General features: G+C 62.0%; 1 protein-coding gene across 1 annotated transcript in view; it reads left to right on the top strand.

Moving 5' to 3' along the window:
* Window positions 1-20,756, top strand: part of CROCC2 (ciliary rootlet coiled-coil, rootletin family member 2) — a gene marked incomplete at both ends in the record, with an annotated part of 63,096 nt that overhangs the window by 27,589 nt on the left and 14,751 nt on the right. The window contains 15 exons of the mRNA XM_080720058.1: window positions 1,388-1,581; window positions 2,523-2,650; window positions 2,976-3,145; window positions 3,615-3,791; window positions 7,658-7,771; window positions 9,666-9,809; window positions 13,025-13,242; window positions 13,760-13,919; window positions 14,093-14,260; window positions 15,327-15,684; window positions 15,866-15,996; window positions 16,589-16,892; window positions 17,413-17,546; window positions 19,772-19,965; window positions 20,547-20,738. Of these exons, the coding sequence (XP_080576184.1) occupies window positions 1,388-1,581; window positions 2,523-2,650; window positions 2,976-3,145; window positions 3,615-3,791; window positions 7,658-7,771; window positions 9,666-9,809; window positions 13,025-13,242; window positions 13,760-13,919; window positions 14,093-14,260; window positions 15,327-15,684; window positions 15,866-15,996; window positions 16,589-16,892; window positions 17,413-17,546; window positions 19,772-19,965; window positions 20,547-20,738 (2,786 nt within the window). The remainder of the gene's footprint in view (window positions 1-1,387; window positions 1,582-2,522; window positions 2,651-2,975; window positions 3,146-3,614; window positions 3,792-7,657; window positions 7,772-9,665; window positions 9,810-13,024; window positions 13,243-13,759; window positions 13,920-14,092; window positions 14,261-15,326; window positions 15,685-15,865; window positions 15,997-16,588; window positions 16,893-17,412; window positions 17,547-19,771; window positions 19,966-20,546; window positions 20,739-20,756) is intronic.

The following is a 20,756-nucleotide window of genomic DNA, read 5'->3' as shown; positions in this document are numbered from 1 at the left end:
AGTTAATATCTATTTTATACATTTTATAATAAATTTATAATACTTTGATAAGAATTTGTACATCTATGTTCATGTTTACATTTTTATATTAAATTTATAATACTTCGTTGAGAATTTTCACATCTATGTTTATGTCTATGTTCATGAGTCATATTGGTCTGTAATTTTCTTTGAATATCAGAATTGGAATCTGACAAATTATACATTTTGTGGGGGGGGGGTTCTGGGGATGGAACCCAGGAGCATTTGACCTCCGAGCTATACCCCCTGCCCTATTTTTATTTTTTATTTTGAAACAGTGTCTCACTAAGTTGTGGAGGGCCTCACTAAGTAGCTGAGGCTGTCCGTGAACTGTGATCCTCTGATCTCAGCCTCCTGAATGCTGGGATTACAAGCGTGCCCACCACGCCCAGCTTCAAATTACACGTTCAGTGGATCTTTCCCTTGTCCTCTATGTCTATCACACTTTTTCTATATTTTCTTTTCACTCTTATGATTCAGTCTGAATATCCTTTGGTTTGTCTTCTAGATTATTAATCCTCCACTCTTGCCCAGCACAAGACGGTAACCTCTTCTATGTTTTCATCTGGCTTTCAGCTTAGTTCTTTGATCCATTTCACTTTATAATTTATATGTAAACTTATAAACATAATTTGAGGATATTGACGATGCTGTTCTTCGAGAGAGGATTCACCTTTGATTCTGAAAGGCAGCAATCGTAGGAGATGAGAACGATGATGCGTCAGCAGCTGGGGTGACACGTCCGTTTTTATGGCAATCAGTCCATTTCTGACTCACCACTTCTACTAGAGTCAAGTTTTATTCTATGAATAAAACAAAACTTGGGGGGGGTGTGCTTAATGGCTGCAGGGTCCTTGGCATCTTCACTTCTTAGCCTGAACTCTAGATCTGCAAATGATGTGAGGACAGAAGACACACAGAATGGTGGGCTCAGTCCTTTGTTTTCCTTATTTCTAAGATCGTGGTTCTTCGGACCTAGCTGCCTCTGCAGCTCCGGAGGCCTCGTGGACATTGCGTGCAGACTTTCGTGGTGTTTTCTGTAGAGACATTGGTCAGAAGCCCTCATTTTTACCTTCTAATGGCACGTCCATCCTGTGTGTCCTGACCCCGGGACATTCCTGATCCAACAGAGGATGTCACGGAGGTTGGCAGTGGACCCTGCCATGGACCGGCCAGTTCAATGGCACCCTTATCATGGTCCCAGGAGGTCCCCTCTATTGTAAAATGTGTATGTGTTCTTCTAAGACTCAATACAGCTTATGTCCACGCACCTTCTCCCCTTCCACCCCCAGGCTTTCTCTCAAGATGTCCCTCCGCACCTGCCCACTCACTTCCCTGCCACCCTGTCCCTTCACTCCTCCCCTAGGTCACTTTTAAGAAGCAGGCCCTGGAGGAGCAGCTGGCACAAAGCCTGCAGGACCAGGAGGCCCAGATGGACACTCTGCAGCAAGCCCTGCAGGAGAAGGATGCCCTGTCTGAGGAGCGGGCCCAGCTGCTGGCCAAGCAGGAGGCCCTAGAGAGGCAGGGCCAGCTCACAGCTGAGGAAGCCGCTGATCTTAGGTACCCACGGGCCTGCTGGCCAGAGCATGTCTCTTGTGGCCTGGCCTTTTGGAGAGTGTGCGGTGCAGGGGACAGCAGGGGAGGGTCAGTGTGTAAGGCAGGGTGAGTGTCTGTGCTGTGTGTATGTGGGATGGCGGTGAGAGGGGCGGACGCACAGCACCTTCGGGGTGGCAGAGCATCCGGGGAGAACCCAGAGGTCACCTTCGGAAGATGTGAGGCAGGATGCAGAAGCCTAGCTAGGACCAGTGGGAGGAAGATGGGAATGTCACGCTCATAGAGCTGAGAAGTTAGCTTGAGATGAGGCTGGACCGAGGCACTTACATGGCCCTAGGATCCGACCTCTCCCTCCCTCAGTCTGCTGAATTGAGGAGATTCCATTCTGAGATGTGGCCATCACTGCCCAGGTCCCTCCTCCAGCACACACAGACCTGTCCTCCCTCTGAGTCCCTGGAGCTCCTGCCGTCCTCCATCTTGCGCAGGATCTCCCTGCAGCAGCCCTGGAAGCTGAGTCACAGGGCTTTGACTGCAGGCGTGTGTCCCAGGCCCTTCTCTGAGGCTGGGCGCAGGATTCACCCCAGGAAGCCACGAGGCTGAGGTGATGGGGAGCCCCAAACAGCATTGGGGGCAGCATCCAGAATTGGAACGAGCACTGTGGCTCATGCCGGTCTTGCTTAAGGAGATTATGAAATACCCTCCTGTGCTTTTCCGACTGCTTTGATAGCTCTGAGTTGCTTTGCTGTGGCTGGTTTCATTTCGGCATATGATTTTTTTTATTCCACCCCAAACATATTTTTGAGCCGGGCCCCGCTTCATCCTTAGAGATCTGAGACGAACGAGACGCCCTGTTGCTTTCTGATCTGCTGCCCCGGCCTGGGCTCCCCGCGGCTCCTTACCAGCAGGAGCACTTGGGTGACCTGTCCACGGTTGGTGCTTCCCCGCAGGGCCGAGAGGGACTCTCTGGAGAGCAGCCTCTTCGAGGCCCAACAGCTGGCGAGGCAGCTGCAGGCCCAGCAGGAGCAGCTGGAAGGAGAGGCCCAGAGTGCCCGGCTTGCTCGGCAGTCCTTGCAAGGTGCTCCGGCCTCCCCAGAGTCTGCCCTGGGCCATCTCAGTCTCCAGATGTGTGGGACCCCAGAAGGGCACGGGGTTCTGTCCCTGGGGCCCCCTGAGGAGCTGGGCCACCCTGCCCTTACACAGAGCAGGTAGACCCCCCCAGCCTGCCCAACGCTGACCTGAGCTCAGAAGTGGGCGCAGCCACAGGGTCAGCACAGTGGCCTCTGCCCCCTTCCCTGGGCCCACACCCACCCCACCAGGTGCCCGCCATGAGCAGAGCATCTGCCCTGGGGCAGCACAGACAGCGGTCGGCAGCCAGGCCCTGACCGTCCGTTGCTCTGCAGTGGAGACGGAGCGGCTGAAGAGCAACTGGGCGCTGCAGGAGACCAAGCTGCGGTGGGACGTGGGGCAGCTGCAGCGGCAAGCGGCTCAGCAGCAGCGGGACGCGCAGCTGGAGCTGGAGCGCCGCGCGCTGGCACACCAAGAGGACCTGGCTCGGCTCCAGAGGGAGAAGGTCCGCCTCCCAGGCCGCCTGGCTGCCTCTGGGGGCCCCCATCACGGCCTCCCCAGGGGAGGGCGGGGTGCCGGCTCGTCCTCATAGTTCAAGTGAGGGTATGTGGTCTTCCCCCGGGGGCTTCACAGGGTGGAACAGGCGTGCAGGGAGGCTGTAGAGGCTGGGCCTGAAGTCAGCTGCCTGGCTGCAGGCTGGGGATGGTGCCCGGAGGGGCCATGCTGCCGACTGGTCCTACAGGTCACAGATCCCTTGAGGCCTGGTTTTCCAGATCTTTCTGCCTCTTGCCTATCCGTGATGCTTGGTAGAGACTCAAGACTCGTGTAGGAAGCGTTAGATGAGTGTGGGAAGGCAGGTGCCGAGACCCTGAGACCCTTCCCCACCCCTGCTGGCTGGATGGACCGTCAGCCCTGGTGTCCAGTGGGCTGTCTCCCTTGCCTTGACCTCACAGCCTGACCTTTGCCTTGGCCAGGAGGCCCTCAGTCTGTCCCTAGCAGAGGAGAAGGAGGTAGCCGCACACCGGCTGGAGCAGGAGAAGGAGATGGTGGCAAAAACCGCAGCCCAGCGGTTGGCTCTGGAGGAGGAGATTCGGAGCCTGAAGCACGAGCGGGACGAGAGCCTCCTGCAGCTGGAGCAGGAGACGCAGCAGGTGAAGGAGGTGGGAGGCAGGGTCCTCACGCCCACCGCGCTCTCTCAGGCCCAGCACACGCAGATTACTGCTGCTTCCAGGTCACTACTGATGCAGCTGAGGTCTTCCATGGCAGTCCTGATAGAAAGACATCCATCCACCCACCCACCCATTCACTCATCTAATGTCCACGCATCACCTTTCCACCCACCCACCCACCCATTCACTCATCCACACTTCACTCACCTATTCATCCAGCCATCTATGCATTTAGGTACCACCCCACTCATTCATCCATTGGTCCACCTACTCATGGCCTCACCTACTCATCTACCCATCAACCCGTTCGTTTATCATCCATCATCCATCCGCACATTCACCCGCCTACCTCTCCATACATACAGACATCCATGCACCACCTCATCATCCATCCATCCATCCATCCATCCATCCATCCATGCATCCGCACTTCACCCGCCTACCTATCCATCCATCCACAGATCTGTACACAACCTATCCACCCATCTACCTACTTGTCTGCCCACCCATCCATCCACTCATGAAAACATCCTTCTGTCTGTGCACATGCCCAGTTGTCCATCCATGAAGCCAACCACCCACCCAGATACCTTCTCATCCACCCGTCCACCTAGTCAGCTGGCCATCCGCCCATCAGTCCACCCATCAGAATCCAACCTGAGCACCAGCCCGTGTACAGCCATCAACCACCCACCTGGCCACCTGGCCACCTCCTAGCTGAGACTACACACTGGGCTGAAGGCCACGGTACAAGCCCAAGCTTCTCCCATGCACAGGCCACACTGGTGCTCACTGCTGAGTGAGCGGAGCAGACACATGAACAGGTTCCTGCTGACACACAGCGCAGCAGGGACGAGAGATGTAGGCACAAATTCCAAGTTGCAGGGGAGGGCCTGGAGAGACCGCAATAGCCAAGGCCACGTGTTGGGCTATACGTTTCTAATCTGATTCTCTGAGGTGGGTGCTCCTGTGAGCCCCTTCACTGGTGAGAGGCCTTCTTGTGACCAGCCAGGACTGCCCAGTACAGCCTCCAGGCCCTCGGTCCCTGCTCCCCCTGCCCAAATCTGAATCCTGAGATAGAGGAAGCCAAGGGCTTCACGGAGGAACGGGGGCTGGGGGCATTTCGGGATGTCTGGGATGGCACACTGTCCCAGGTCCACTGGCTACTGTGAGCAGGACTGCAAGGAAGACATGGAGGAGCACGGAGGGCATCACACAGCAGGTTGGGGGGACAGGGAGCAGCGGCTGTTCTTGAGCAGGGGTGATATGCAGGGGCTGGGGAAGGGGCTTGGGCCTCAGAGGACAGAGAGAGGCCAAGGGCTGAGTCAGAGCCACAGGAGGAGGGTCCAGGCAGACCCCTGGGATATAGCGGCACCACCCCGAAGACATGGTGATGCTCTGGTCTCCTAGAAGCCCCTTTGTCCCACCCGGGAACACCCCCAGGCAGCGCTGCCTGTCCCTGGGGCTTCACAGTCACAGCATATCCAGGAGGGGGCCCAGCTGGACATGCAGGGTTCCACGTGCTGGTGGCCCTCCCTGGACCCAGAGCAGGACCACAGGCCAGGCCTCTGGACAGCTATCTCCCTGCAGCCAGGGCACTTTCCCTGGATCTCTGCCTGCCTGGACCCAGTCCTCCATGCCAGGCCGCCAGTGCAGAGAGCAGAGGAGGCAGAGACCGCCATGACTCAGTCACACCACTGTCCTCAGGAGACCTCAGCAAAGAAGAGAAATTCTGTGTGGAGCCAGAGGCAAAGCTACAGGGCGGCTGGAGGGAGAGACATCTCGCCACCTTCTCTGTTCTTGGCCTGGGGGTCTGCAGTGTGGCTTGGGGATTGGGGATTTAGCTCCGTGGACTTGCTAGAGGACTCACCTGACACGCACAGGCCCCCGGGTTCGTTCGTCAGCCCTGGGGCGGGCCGGGGCAATGAGGCAAAGTGGGACTTGCCCACAGCTGGCGTGGGAGGGAAGCCCTCACCCTAGCAAGCGCCACATTTCGCTCTTTGTTGAAGCTGCGCCCGAATATTCACAAATACTTTCTTGCTGTGCTCACTTAGCAAGGCCTTTAGAGGGAGAGGTGCAGCCCTCCACGGCCCTGGCCCGAGACCTGGCAGGCCAGGCGTGGCAGAGTCTCAGAGACAAAGGGCCTCAGCAGATGCGAACAGCACGGCTCCACAGAGGGGCGACCGAGGAGTGAGAGGAGCCGCTCAGCCAAGAGCCGTGCGTGCGCGCTCCCACCCACTCCTCCGGAAGCTGTACCGTTTCTTGAAGCAGTGCACCCCTACACACGCCCAGGGCTGGAGCAGACCCCACGGGCCAAGGGCGCATCCCAACACAACTGCCTCCCCGCAGGGCCTCCAGGCCACACACTCTGCCCAACCAGCAACAAGAGCGGCATTCCCCTGTCCCCTCAGCCTGGTTTCCCCTAGAGTGACCCCAGAACCCCAGGAAACGCCAGGTTTGCCGTGCATTGTTCTCACAAGGGCTGGATGTAGGAATAGCCTGAAGACAGAGCCCGCGCCTCCTGCCGTGGGATCCACACCTCCCACCTCAGGACGTCTCCAATGGGGAGGCTTGCTGAGCCCAGGGGCTGTACAGGGGTTTCCTAGGTAGCCTGGTCAATGCAGTGACCAGCCACTCGACTGCAGTCTGTTTCCAGCCTCTCCCTGGAGCACAAGGCTCAAGGTCCCAGGGCTCGAATCACCTGGCTGGTCTTGCCAGGGGAACGAGCCTCACCCTGAAACTGCGTGGGAGCCCGCCACGAGTCACCTCCCCAGTGCCCACGCAAGTGCCGTGGGAAGTGGCCGGGGTTTAGAAGCTCCATCCAGGAGCCAGACGAAGCCAGACAAGGCTCATAACACAACAGCCACCCAAGACTGCTTGCAAATAGCCTGTAGTCGTATCCTGGTAAAGCCACGGAAGGCTGACATTGTCCTGAGTCACAGCCACACGGTAAACCCAGCCCGCGTCGGTGGTGCCCTCCTGATCTGGGGCCGGCTGGACCATGCTCACCGCCGCTGTCCAGCGTCAAGACAGAACAGGACACACAGCACTAGCCAGAGAAAGACCCAAGTGCTAAATTCGAAGGGAGCTTTCTACTGCGTACTATTTACAGTCAGCCACTGCCGGAGGCCAGCTGAACAAAGTCACCTCCCCTTGCTTGTTCTACACAAAAAATGTGAAAAGCCACGCCATCTCCAGGGCCTCATTACCTGCATCCTGCAGCCCTTCCAAGATCTGGGCGTCCCGGGTCCCGACTCTTTCAGAGCAGATGACGTCCTGCCGGGAGCCTGGACCTTCACCCCTCTGGGAGCCGCCGGTTGCCGCTCCCCCCTGTGTCTGCCTTGGCTCCATGGCAGGCAGGCTTCTAACGGTGGCTGACGAGGCGCTGAGCACGGGTCTCCCCACACGTGGACACGTGTGTCTCCTGGCCGATGTCTCTCTTACTTTGAAGGGCACTGTGGAGTTCCCTCCGCAGGCTGGCGACGGGGCAGCCTTCCACCTTGAGCTGGGGATAAGACTCGGCCTCTGGGGTCAGCTGCTGTCCTGCCGTTAGCGACATGGGCGTTTCTAGGACTACAGGGCCGTCGATGGCTCCTGTGCCCTACAGGAAGCGTTGCCTGCAGGGATCTGGGGGGTCACAAAGCCCCCATCTGTGCAGGATTTTGGACAGGTGCAGGAGGGGAACACCATGAGGGAACTCCCTGACAGACACCGGGTAGGTGGTGCTCTAGGCCAGGGGCCCAGAGAGGAGGCTGGAGCAAGCCTCGACTGTGGGGGCTGCGGCGCCTCTCCTTCGAGAGGAAGTGAACACCTTCCCGGCTCCCTCACATGCACCCCATCCTGCCCAGGCCCTGTCTCTGAAGGAAGCAGAGAGGACCCTGCTGAGCGAGGAGCTCTCCAGGACAGCGCAGGAGCTGGAGCAGGAACAACAGGAGGCCCAGCGCCAGCAGGTGGGAGCCCAGGTGAGCGCACTGCCACCAGCTGGGACCAGGCCCCGGCGCTGGGCCTCCCCACCCAGTGCATCTGGTCCTTGCTAGCGGCCAGGGAGGGCCGAGCAGGCAGGCTGCATGAAGGCCAGCAGGGAGGGTGGGGTGGACCTGGCCTGTGTCCCCTGTCTGGCGGCCACACCACCAGCTAGCCGGCGTGTGCTGGTCACAGGTAAGATCAGCAGGAACAGGAGAAACACTTTGGGCCTCACGGCCTGGAGGCCCCATCCACGGGAGGAGGCTGGCACTGCCCCTGAGGCCCTCTGCCTGCTGCAAAGCCACTCCTGCCGCCTGCGTAGCCGGCCCTGCAGGCCACGGAGCTGGGCTGGAGGTGTGTGTGCAGAAAGCAGGCATGGGAGGCCGCGCGCTGTTCTGACGTGGAAGCAGAGGCCTGGGGTTGATCCCTGAGGTGATGTGCAGCTAGCCGCCAGGGCCTCACACCCTGACACTGTGGCCAGACGCCCTGGTCACCGAGGGGCTCTCCCCGAGAGCCTCTTGCTGGCTCCAGCCCCGCCTGGTGGCAGCAGCCCTCCTTCCCCGCTCAGCTCCACCCTGTGGACAGAGAACCAGGAAGCCTCCTGAGCCCAAGGAGCAGATGCAGGAGGCCTCTATGGGAGCCAGCACTGGCTTCCAGAACCTTCTGGCGCTGGCCAAGCCTCCCCTTGATGCAGGGTCAGGCCTGCCAGCCAACACAGCTCCCTGGGGAGGTCATGAAGGGCTTTGGCCACCACAGCTCAGAAGATGGGAATTAAAGCCTGTTGAGAGGAGAGGGAGGGAGAGGTATGGCCAAGGAAGCCCCTGTGCCTTGTCCAGGGACCACGCGGGCGCCCACAGACTCACAGGTGGCCTTGCTGAGGCAGCCAGGACACAAGGCCGCCACCTGTCCATCTGGAGAAACTGCCGGTCAAGAAGGGCAGTGGGGAGCAGGCAGAGGAGGTTCCGGCCGGGGCTGCCTTCAGAGTTAACGGACCCCCACTCCCACCGCCACGCCCAGGGGGCAGAAGCAGGGTCTCCTGAACACCCTGTGCTTCCCTGCCGCACAGAGCAGCACTGGAGGGACACTGCCCCAAACCTGCTGCCCCCTGAAGCCCACAGGCACCATAGCCCGAGGGGGAGTAGCGCCCATCCCTCCTGCCAAGGACACTGTGGTCACGGGCCATGACCACTGCGACTGGTCAGCCCTGGGCCCCAACCTAGCGGGGGTCATTGCTAGGAAGCCAGGCTGAGCCAGACATGCCAGCTCAGTGAGCTGGGCCACCCTGCTCCGGCAGAGGGGCTATGTCAGGCGCAGAGATCAGAGGCAGCAGTGTCCCTAGGAAGCGAGGGGGTGTGAGAGGAAGCGGCGCTCACCTGCCCAGGCTGAGCCCATGTGAGTGGCCCGGGTGGGAGTGTCCACGGGAGCTGATCTTTCCAGCCACAGGGGATGGCGCCCCTACTCCACTGTCTGCTGGGACCTGTGATTGAGATAGCACTCCCTTCCCTGGAAGCCAAGTCCCCTCCCTTCCTGCCCATGGGCCTGGGCCCCCCAAGAGAGGAGCCAGAGGCACATCCTCCGGAAAGGGGAGCCCTTCGCACCCCGCGGCCAGCTCAGTGGGTGCTGCAGGCCTTGGCCACAGTCCCTCCCTGTGTGGCTAGCAAGCCAGCAGGGCAGAGGCTCGGTCCATTCACGGCTGGCCACCAGTGCCCCTCCTGAATGTCTCAGGCAGGAAAGGGTGGGTGCATGGGTCCCTGAGGCCCACCTGCCTGGCCCAACAGCTCAGGGACCCAGAGAAAAGCCCAGAGCAAGGAGCCCCAGTCCCGCTAGAACCCTGACCGAGCCCCGGCCCAGCTCCAGCCCTCCACCAGGCCTCAGCCTGCCTCCCCTTCCTAGGCCACCATCAGCACCATGGCAGAGGAGCTGAGGGCCCTCCAGGCCCAGTTCGAGGCCGCCATCTCCACCCATCAGAGGGAGGCTACAGCTTTGAGCCAGAGCCTTCACGAGATGGCAGCTGAGCGGGATAAAGCACGGAGAGAGGTGAGGGGTGGGCCTCCGGGAGGGAGGGAGGGGGTGCGGGAAGGTGCAGGGGGAAGTGGGGTACCAAAGACCCTGGGGACTGGAAGAGGCAAACAGCCCGGCCCAGGTGGGCCCGCACCCGCCTCGAAGCCCCAGCCGCACCCCTCTGAGCTGGCAAGGTGGCCGCAGCTCCCACCCTCTGCTGAGGGAGCGCGGGTCTGTCTTTAGGGCCTGGCTCCGGGAGGCCTGGCCTGAGTCGGGTCTGGTGAGCAGGCTCCACTGTGGCTCTGCAGGGGCGTGGCGTGGTAGGTCCTGCTGGCCCTGGCTCACAGGGCTGCGCTCGCGCTCTGCCCACCTGCCCTCCGGTGGGACGGTGGGGCCAGAGCACACCAGGCCGACCCTCTCCTTCTGCGCAGTCAGAAGGCGGGCAGGGGCAGACCTCCTGTGCAGTGGTGCAGCCCCCTCAAGGTCATCTGAGAGCGCCATGACCTGGTGGGAAGGAGTGGGGTCCTCGGCCCTGAGGCGGCCATCTCACAGCTGTGGAAACCTCCACACGGTGAGGGGCCACTGCTGGGCGCTGGTAGGTAAGGCTGCTGTGCGGGTGCCTAGAGTCCTGAGGGACAGGAGGGGCCTCCCGGGGCTGCGGGGTTCTCTGGACCCGTGTTGGCCTGGCCAGTTGGCACAAAGGCCCGGAAGCTGCTGGCGGGGACAGGCCCGGGCCTGGCCACAGTGGGCGGGAGGCAGAGTGGAAGGTGTGTCTGAGGAGGTGACAGGACCTGGGGTGCGGTGGGTGAGGGCAGGGACACGCAGATTAGGCTGGAGGGGCCGGCTGGAGCCCGGGGCATGGGGACCAGGGGCCTCTCGCTGCCTGGCCGTGCGCCAGCCCGCTGCAGGAGCACACCAGCCGCAGGCCACAGGCCACGTGAGGAGAGGGGCTCGGCCCTCCCCAAGCACCCCCGAGGGGCCGGCCGCAAGCCTGAGAGGAAGAGTGCATGATTTAACATGACGGGCTGTTTACATTGGCCCCAAAGAGAAGGGACTCCTTCCAGCAGATTTCAAAGTCAGGCCCGGTCAGCAGCCACGCGGGGAAGCTGAGCGGGATTTCAAAACGGGGCAGCAGGGGGGCGCAGGGGCAGGGCACGTTTGTTCTTGTGGATGAAGGAGAGGGCACAGGCCTTGAGGCCAGGTCAGGTGCTCACAGAGGCAGCCCCGACAAAGAGAAGGGAGAGGGGACCCCAGAAAGAAAGGGGCCCCAGGAAGGAGAGGGGACCCCACAAAGGGAGAGGCCCCAGGAAGGAGAGGGGATCCCAGAAAGGAAGGGGCCCCAGGAAGGGAAGGGGCTCCAGAAACAGGGTGGGGGTGACAGGCAGCTGGAGTGGTGGTGTCTGAGGAGCAGAGCCTCCAGGCAGCAGGCTGGCCCAGGTGGCCGCAGGAGCCACACCATTTTTATGGTCTTCAACTGGAAGACCTTCCAGGCTCCCAAAGCTCCACCTGAGTTCACAAACATATGTACACACACACACACACACACAAACCCACACGTGCATACCATTCACACACATGCACATGTGTGCATACACATCATGCACAGCTGGAGACCACACACATCTTGTACATGTAAAGTGATGAGCACACACTGAATGCATGCACATAAACACCTACACTCACACGCATATAGACTCACACACAGAGACACTGCAACACACACACGCATGCAAAGGCGAGCAGCAAACACCCATCATGCATGTGTAGAGGAACATGTACATATACACTCACACATTCATGCACACACGCTGCCCGGTGAGCACACGCACACATGCATTCACACAGGCTGGCAGCCCTCCCCTGCTTCCCTCGCTGCTCCCCCCTGCAGAGCCCTGGAGCTGCCTCCCTGCAGGAGATTTCAAAAGAGGCTGTTTATACAATTTCTAGTAAAGAAATAATTATTATAATCACATTAAGCGATTTGGCTGTAAAATTCCTGTAAAGGGGCCGGCCGCTCTCCTGGGGCGGTGGGCGGGCAGGCCCCCTGCGCGGGCCCTGCTGGTTCCATGTCCCCTGCCCTGGGAAATGGGAGGCCTCTGCTATGATGGATGGCCCTTTCCCTGCTCCTTGACCTTCTGGGCAGCTTTCTGCTGAGCTCAGCGGAAAATGCTCAGCACAGCCGTGGCTCCCACATGTGGGGGTGGGAGGGGAGCCGAGGGGAGGCCCGGGCCCTTCCCAAAAACAGAACAACAATAACAGGGGGTGGACGTGGAGCCAGGCAGCTGGGGGCTGGACAACGTCCTGTGAAAACAGCCCCGGAGCAGGGTTTGCTCTCGGCGAGCCTGAGACCTGGCGCCCTGCGTTTGCGGCTTCCCTGGCGCACACGCCCCGCTGCCTTCCTCATCCCAGAGGATGGCCAGAGCCAGAGCCAGAGCGAGCCTTCTCTGGGGATTCTGGCCGGGCCAGGGGGCCAGGCTGAGCCCGGGCAGCCCCAGCCCCAGGTGCCTGGAGAGGCCTCCTGTCCCAGGGTGGAGAGCCGACGCTGGACTCCTGGCCTGCCCCCCATGCTTCAGCCTGAGGGCTGCATGCCTGTTTAGAACGAGAGTGCAGGCCGTGCCTGGGAGCCTGGGAGGACGGCGCCCGTGCATGGGCCGGCACGGCTCCGGCTCCCGCGTGGTGGGGTTGCACCTGGGCCTTGGCAGGCCTTCATTTCTAACTGCCACCACCCCAGTGCAGGAAGCAGAGGAAGAGGCTGCAGTGGATGGATGGGCCAGCCCACCATATCATGCCTAGTCCTAGGCCTGCTGCCCTGCTGGTCAGCTGCCCACTCCAGGAGAGGATATGGCCCCAGGTTCCCTGTTGGTCTTGAAGGAGAGGAGTGGGAGCCAGGGGCACCAAGTGGGCAGCTGAGTGTGGGTGGGGACAGACTGCCTCAGGCAAGCCCTGTTGACCACTGGCCATTGTCCTGGAGTCCAACACGGGGCCAGGCCCGGGTGGGGGCAGGGTGGAGTCCACCTGGGCTCTCCATCCCCAGCCCTGAGCTGCCCCAGGTGCTCAGCAGGGGCGCGAGCAGGCAAGCTAGTGGCTTGCTTTCTCCAAGCTCTGGGGACCCAGGGCTGGATGGGATGACAGTGCTTGGAGACCAGAGTCAGGTCCATGCACAGCCCTCGGCGTCCTGGAGCAGCTGCCTCTGCACCCCAGGGCCCTGCCACAGCCCTCAGTGGACCACAAGAGCTGCAACCTCCCCCCAGGCCGAGAGGCTGCAGGCTCAGCTGAACGTGGCCCAAGAAGGGCTGGCTGAGCTGCGCCAGGAGCTGCAGGGCAGTGAGGAGACCCGCGGGGGGCTGCACCGGGAGGCCCTAGAGGCCCGCAGAGCGCTGGGCGATGAGGCCCGAGAGAAGGAGGTGCTGCAGCGCTCCAACACTGAGCTTCGGGCCGCCATCCGCAGGGCCGAGCAAGAGAAGGCCAGGTACAGTGGCTGCCCGTGGTGGGGGACCCCTGGGGTCCTGCTGTTCAGTCCAGGCTGGAGGTCACAGGCAGGGCCAGGGGCTGTGGGAGAGAGGCGCCAGCCCTCAGCTGCCTGCATGTCAGCCCAGGCAGAGAGGTGGGACACGGCAGCTAGTCTTTCCCTCAAGGAGTCCCCTCCGGCAGGCTAGACAGGGAACAGGTGGCCCCAGGTAGACCAAGGAGGGCTGGGGGGCTGGGGAAGTGTGATGGAGGGCCAGAGAGCAGGGGCAGGTAGGCCACAGGGGCTAGAAAGGCAGGTGGCAGTGGGAGAGTGGTCACACCAGCGGTAACTTGGACCTGGACAGGCGTGGGCTGAGGAAAACAGGAGCCCCTGTGGCTGGGTCTGGGGGCACTGTGTGGAGTCCACACTGGGGCAGTTTCTTCCCAGGGTGGGCATAGACCTGCTGTGTAGCCATGCGGGGGCCCACATGCGGGGCATCTGGGCCCCGGGTGTCTGCCAGCCCATGGCACCTGCTTAGTTTTAAGCGGTCCAAGGAGGAGAAGGAGCAGAAGCTGCTGGTGCTGGAGGAGGCCCAGGCTGCGGCACGGAAGGAGGCTGAGGAGCTGAGGGCCAGGCTGCAGGCGCTGGAGCAGGGCCGGAGGGACGCCCGACGGGAGCTCCAGGCCTGCCGCAGACAGGTGAGGGCCGCCCCTGTGGTCCCCCACTCTGCGGCCAACCTGGCCTCTTTCAGAGCACTGCAGAACCTAGTCCTGCGGGGCCCACGGGGAGGCCCACTGAGCGTGGGCAGCTGTGTGAGGGAGCTGTCAGGAGGCTGCCCGGGTCCTGCCCATCGGTCACCCCACACTCCCAGGTGAGGGCCCTGGAAGCCGAAAGCCAGAGGAGGTGCCGAGAAGTGCAGGAGCTGCAGGCCCGAGGCACCCAGGACGCCCGGCGGGCGCAGCAGAGCCGGAAGGAGGCCCTGGAGCTGCAGAGGCAGGTGGCGGAGGCCGAGGCCGCCCGCGAGGATGCTCACAGGGAGGTAAGAAGACTCCTGCCCCTCAAAGGGCCTTGTCCTCTGGTGGGCCAGGCCTCCCTTTGGTGGCACCAGAGGGAGGTAGACAGTGGAGGGAGGCCAGGCACCTGCTTCCTCACTGACCAGCGTGCCCCTGCAGGTCTGCCCACAGCCCCCTGCAAACCTGGCCACATGCAGCTGGGGTGGGGAAGACAGGTGTGAGGTGAGGGGCCCGACTGCAGCCACAGCCTCCCCTGGATCCCCACCATCTGTGAGCTAGAAAAGGACTGAGCTCTGCCCTGAGGACACAGTTCTACAGGGGGCGAGGCAGGGAGGGCTTGAAGAGATGGATTCCCAAAGAGCCTCAGGACCCCCAGCTCATGCCTCTGCCCAGGGCCACACACAGCAATGCCCTACACCTACACACTCGTCCCAGCCCTGACTCACACTTCGCCACAGAGACCCTCAGTCCAGCTCCAGCCCTGCCAGCCAAGTCCACGTGCTAAAGGGGCCTCGGACACCCCCAAAGCCAAAAGATCCCCTGAGCCTCGGGCTCCTGGGCTGCAGGAGCCCTGGTTCAGACTCAAGCGCTCACGCTGCAGGACCCTCCAACACTGGCTGTTCCCAGGAGCACAGCGCTCTGTCCTGTAGTCCACATGACCAGTCATCCTACACTGCACCCACCCAGAGAGCCAGGCCCTGCACCCCGACCCTGTGCCTCAAGCTGGGAGCCGTCTGAGCCCCTCCACACCCCAGCTCAGGCACAAGTAGAGGGGCCCAGCAAGGAGCAGAGCTGCTCAGGCCAGGAGCTCAGCATAGCATGGTCAGGAGGGGGCGGCTGCAAGGCCCTGGCCAGGGCTTTTCAGGAGGTGCCTCAGAGTGCCCTGTCTCCCTGCGGTGCCGTTTCCCTGCCTCCTCTGGCTCAGGTGTCCCCATCCACCAAGCAGAAGCTGGCAGGCAGAGCCAGGGTATCCTCCCCCGGCTGTAACCTGCAAGGGAGAGGGCCAAACCCCAAAGGGGCGATGGGCCTGGATCTACCCGCTGGTGATCTGGCTCAGGCGCCTGGGCCCTGCCCTCCCGTGTCCTCCTGCAGGTCCTGGGGCTGCAGCGGAGGTTGGCAGAGGCAGAAGCCACAGGGGAGGCCCAGGCAAAGCAGCTGGAGGGACACCTCCGTGAGAGCCGGGATGCTGAGCAGAGCCTGCGTTCCGAGCTGCACGGTGTCACCAGGAGGCTGCAGCAGGCCAGCAGCCTGGCCGACGGCCTCCAGGCCCGCCTAGACGGGGCCTGTGGCCGGATCCACAGCCTGGAACAGGAGCTGACCCAGGCCCAGAGTGCCAGGAAGGACGCAGAGGCCCAGCTAAGCAGGCTGTGTGCCACACTCCGCCATGGCCTGGGACTTCAGGGGCAGAGCCCGGTGGCCTCTCCAGAACGACCTGGCTCCCCCATGAGAGGTCAGTGTCCTCCTGCCCAGCCCTGCCCTGACCTGCCCCAACTCCTCCCCAGGCCCCACACATCTCACACAGAAAGGAGGTGGCCCTGGGCCGGGCAGCTCCAGGAGCATGTGCCTATACCGCCTGCCCGGCCGTCATGGCAGGAACAGCAGAAAGGGCCCTTCCGTGTCCCCTCCCGCAGGCGCCAACAGATCCCGGGCCAGCTCCCCTCTCCACCGGCCCTCACCTACACCTGGTGACATGGACGTGGCATCTGTGCGGGATGCCCTGGCCAACCTTGTGCAGAACCTGCGGGATGCCCAGCGGGAGCGGGTAAGGCGGGGGCCGGCGTCCTCCCAGCCATGGAGCACACGTCCAGGGGCTCTGGGAGACAGGGAGGAGCACAGCCACCCACTCAGACCGCCGTCCATCTATCTGTCCACCTCAAGCCTCCTGAGGCCTTGGCAGGGCCTGTGGCTCAGTGTCCAGACTGTCCTCTGCCAGTGATGACAAATTCCATGAATGTGCCACCCCTTCACACCTCACTGCCTCCTGTGGTGGGCAGCGAAGCCCTGGGTGGCCCGGCAGTGACACCCCCCTGGGGCCCAGAGCAGAGCATCCATTACCTCATGCCATGACTGAAGAATGTCCCCCGAGGCTGGGACACTGCAGGTGGACCTGGCCAGGTCACCCTTACAGACCCTCAGGACCCCTTACATGGGGACATTCTCCCAGTGGCTGCCCGAGGTCCCTGCCCCAGGACTCCCCCCAGAGCCACCACGGGCCTTCCCTTCCCAACTTGTCAACTGGGAGGGCACACTTGGACCCTGGTAGGAAAGACAGACAGTCCTGGGCCCTCCCGGCCCTCCAACTGATGGGAGGGGTGTGTGGTTCTGGGTCCTGGCCTCTGCCACCTGACCCACAGGTCCCCACTCTGTCAGTGCCCACACCTCGACCCCAGGCCCAGTCAGTCCTCACTCCAGGCCAGCAGGCCCACTCAGCCACCTGCATGGCCGCCCTTCCCGGCAGCCCAGCCCACCCCAGTGTAGATCACGAGCTGCCCACCTGGCCTCCAGCCAGTGGCAGGCCCCTGGGCCAGGTGCCCACTGACCTCAGTCCTCCCACCCAGGACGATGCCCGGGGCCAGCTGAGCAAGGCGGAAAGCGCGTGCGCCCGAGCCCAGAGGCACACCGGGCAGCTGCAGAGGGCCCTGACCAAGGCAGAGGAAGGTGACCTCCCCGACCCAGCGCGCCACGGCCATACGTCTAAAGGATGCCTGGGGTGGGCAGTTCCCAGGCTGGCGGCTTCACCTCTCCCCGGTCCCTGGACAAAGTCCTCAGACCTCCCAAGCCCTGCAGACTGGGCCCAGCCCCAGGCTCCTGCGGTGCCCTCTTGAGGGCCTGGCCCTGGCCCTGCTCCCCTGGCGCCCTCTGCCCACATGGCCACGCCAGACTCAGCCTCCTGCCGAGTTTCCTCCACCCACCATTACTGGCCCTCATTAAAGGGGCAGCCCAGGGGGGCAGCCCAAGGCCCAGGGAGAGTCAGTGCCTCAGGAATGCTAGGATGGAGGGGGGAGGGTGTGGGCAGCCCAGGCCAGCCCAGGCCCCTGGAGCCAAGATGGAGGCCTCTTCCATCAAGCAGAGGCCAGCGGCCAGGCTCTGCAAGCCTCCGGTTGCAGCCTGTGAGCTGGGTGGGACATCCGGGCTGGCAGTCCCACAGGAGCTCCTCCAGCCTTGCTGCTGTCCACAGGCAGGCGCCTGGCAGAGGCCACGCTGAGCAGCACCCAGGCGGCCCAGGCCCTGCAGAGGGAGGCCCTCCGGAGGCTGGAGACGGAGCATCTGTCCAGTGTGCGTGCAGCTAGCCAGGAGAGGCGGCGGCGGCAGGTGGGCACTCATGGGCTGGCATCCTGGATGCAGCTGGGTTGGGGTCAGGCCGAGGCCAGGGTGTAAACAAGGGGACCCTGTGAGCATGGGGTGCAGGCTGGAGCAGGTGGACTAGAGGACCATTGGCTAATGGGCCTCCTGCCCAGGATGTTCCTGGAAGAGCTGGTTTCAGTCCTATTCTTCCACAGTGGAGTAACTGACTGCGGTCTTGGCCCCAGGCACAGAACCGGCTGGTTGGACCCCCGCCCCGGGCCCGTCCTTTCCTCTAGGAGCTGGCCTAAGCCTCCCTCTCCCAGGGGACAGACCCCACCCAGGACTCATGTCAAAGCAACCCCAGGGGTATAGTAAGGTTTTCCGGGGCAGATCTGGCCAGAGGACAGCTGGGGCCTTCCCAAAAACCTCCCCACAGCCCGCAGAGGCTGCGGACGCACAGGAAACCAGGGCCCCAGGCCCAGTGCTGAGAAGAAGCCAGGTGCATGGGCACGGGGTGGGTCAAAGGCTGCAGGTCACCCCTCTCCAAGGGGGGCTCCTGGACCTGCTGACAGGGAGAGCTGGCCTTTCAGAGCTTCAGGAGCAAGGGCCGGGCAAAGCCCACTGGGGCCCAGGGCAGCCATCCAGGCCTTGACCGGAGGCAGCGCTGAAGGCCTTGCCTGCAGGGCTCACTCTCAGTCCACACGAACTTGGCCTTTGGAGGCCGTGGCGGGGGGGGGGGGGGGGGCTCTGTTGGGGAGGGGAAGACAGAGCTCGGCAGAGAGTACCAAGTCCTCATCAGCAGGGGCAGGGGCTCCCAAGGGGAGTTCTGGTTCAGGGAGATCCCTCTGGTCCTAGACAAGAAGGCGTGTGTTGGGGCAGAGGAAAGGGGATCCACGCCCTAGGGCCTGGGCGGGCACTGTGCAGGGCTAGCGAGGCACCCAGGGGGTGTGATCTGAGGAGTTGGGGCCAGGCTGACAGGGCTGGCCAAGTTCCCTTTTATGTATGTATGTATGTATTATTTTGTGGGGGGGGGGGTACTGAGGGTGGAACCCAGAGGCTTTCTACCTCCGGGCTATACTCCCAGACCTATTTTCTATTTTATTTGGAAACAGGGTCTCACTAAGTAGCTGAGGCTGACTTCGAACCTGTGCGATCCTCCTGTCTCAGCCTCCCAAGCACAGGGATTACAATGTGCGCCACCACGCCCGGCTTCAAGTTCCCTTTTCGCTGTCTGCCTCCTATGTGTGGTCCCTGGACGGCTGAGTAGAATGTGTTGCTTACAGGTTACACATTTTGAAATATACCTTTTCGGTCAACCTGGACATATACCTTCCTTGAATATTGCACGGCCGCCGCATCTCTTGAACGGGTCGCAGCGCGGAGCGTCGCGCCCAGTGTTCCCACTACAGTTTCCTTCTCTTTCTGAGGGTCCTTAGCTCAGTCTATGTGCCGCTCTGCAGAGCGCGGTCTCTCCATCTTGCTTGCCAGCGGAGAATGGCCTGGTGTCCCACACAGTTCGTCCTGAGCCCTGCTTCTGAGGCTGAGCCCCGCAGCCCTGGCAGGCCTCGGCCCTTACCTCCGTCCTCAGCCTTCATTCTCTTGCCTGGCTCTGGTTTCAAGACTTCCGTGTCTTCGCCTTTCCTGGGGAATCGGCCCCACTTGTGTGCTGCGCGTGACGCGGGCTTCCTCCTGGCCGCCGCTCGTCCTGTCTATAAGGTTGGCGCCTTCAGTCCCCTCCTCGTGGCCGCTCACTAGGCCCCTCTGCCCCTTTCTCGGTCAGCTCCCTGGGCTCAGGGGTGATAGCAGGCTCGGAGTGCCTTAACTTTTAGAGCTGAGGGTGAGTGTGTCGTGTAACTGTGCCCAGGGCTCCCCCAGGGCCGGGCCAGAGCCGCTTCCCACGCACCTCCAGAGGGTGGAGGGTCTCACCGCTCCCGACCACTTCTGCCTGGGTCCTGGGGGTTGAGGTCTTTAATTCCTGGGAGACCTTCTCCAGACTTGCCCCCCAGAGAGGCGCTACGACCCTTGCCACCCCTTCCTCTAAGCGCCATGGTAAGCTCCCAGGGCTTTGCCGTACCCAGGGCTCCTGACCCACAGTGCCAGGCTCGGTGGGCCGGCAAATCACCCCGGCAAACGACTTCAAACCGCCCCGCTCACCGCGGCTCTGGGAAAGGCCAGTACAGGCTCATCCAGGGTGTTGGCAGGGTCTGGTTCCTTGTGGTTCTGGAACTGTGGTTCTGTTTTCTGGTTGTCAGCTGAGCACCACGCAGCTCGTAGGGAGGCTCCTGGCTCCAGACTGTGGGCCTCTAGCAGCCAGGCGGAGGCAGCGGGACCTGGACCAAGTCCCGCACACCTCACGTGAACCTCATGGCCCGCTCAGCTGCCACCGGCCAAAAGTGCTCATGTGGCTAGATGAGCTGCCTGAATGTCTGTCCCAGGTCAATGCAGCGTAGGGACCGGCGTCCTCAAGCACACCACACCACACACCTGTGCCGTGTGCCATGGTGTGGCCACAGCGTGACTTCAGGGCACACAGCTGGCCACCACAGGACCTCCCCGCTTGGCTCCAGCGGCCCTTCGGTCTGCCCCTTCTGTCACGGAGAGGCCGCTTCCCACTAGACTCCTGGCTCGCCCTTTGCCCTTGGACATCCCCTCAGATGGTGCAAGACGTGTCGGGGTGGGCTGGGCATGGGGGTGCACAAGTGTAATCTCCATACTTGGAAAGCTGAGACAGGAAGATCGCAGATTCAAGGACAGCCTCAGCAACTTAGTGAGAACTTGTTTTATAATAAAAAATAAAATAGAGCTGGGGTGTAGCTCAGAGATAGAACGTCTCTGGGTTCAATCCCCAGCACAGAGAGCGTGAGAGGAGTGAAGAGTGGGATTTTGTAGTTCTGTGGAATTTCCCCTCACCACTCTTGGCGGAGAGGTGTTCAGAAGACCTGTTCATCTTTGAAATTTAAAAATGCCACCAAAACGTCACTGGCACTGGCTCCTTCCATGAATTTTGTCAGGCCCTCTCCGTGGCAGAGTCACACCTGCCGTGCTCTCTCCGCTCCAAAAGCAGCTCATCCCAGCTCTGTCCTGCGGCCCTCCGCCTCCTGAGCGCGGCCTGAACTCCCGCCCTGTGCTTCTCTTGAGCCCCCCTGCCCCACCCCCGGCCCACCCTGGGGCTGTCAGGGACCACCGTGGCTCCTTGCAGCTGGAGCTCCGACTCCTCAGGTTGCCGCCCCGTGTGAT

Source organism: Muscardinus avellanarius, assembly GCF_963383645.1.
Source record: "Muscardinus avellanarius genome assembly, chromosome: 2".
Taxonomy (NCBI): Eukaryota; Metazoa; Chordata; class Mammalia; order Rodentia; family Gliridae; genus Muscardinus; species Muscardinus avellanarius.
Note: the sequence above shows the minus strand (reverse complement) of the source record. Positions and strands in the feature narration are given on the sequence as shown.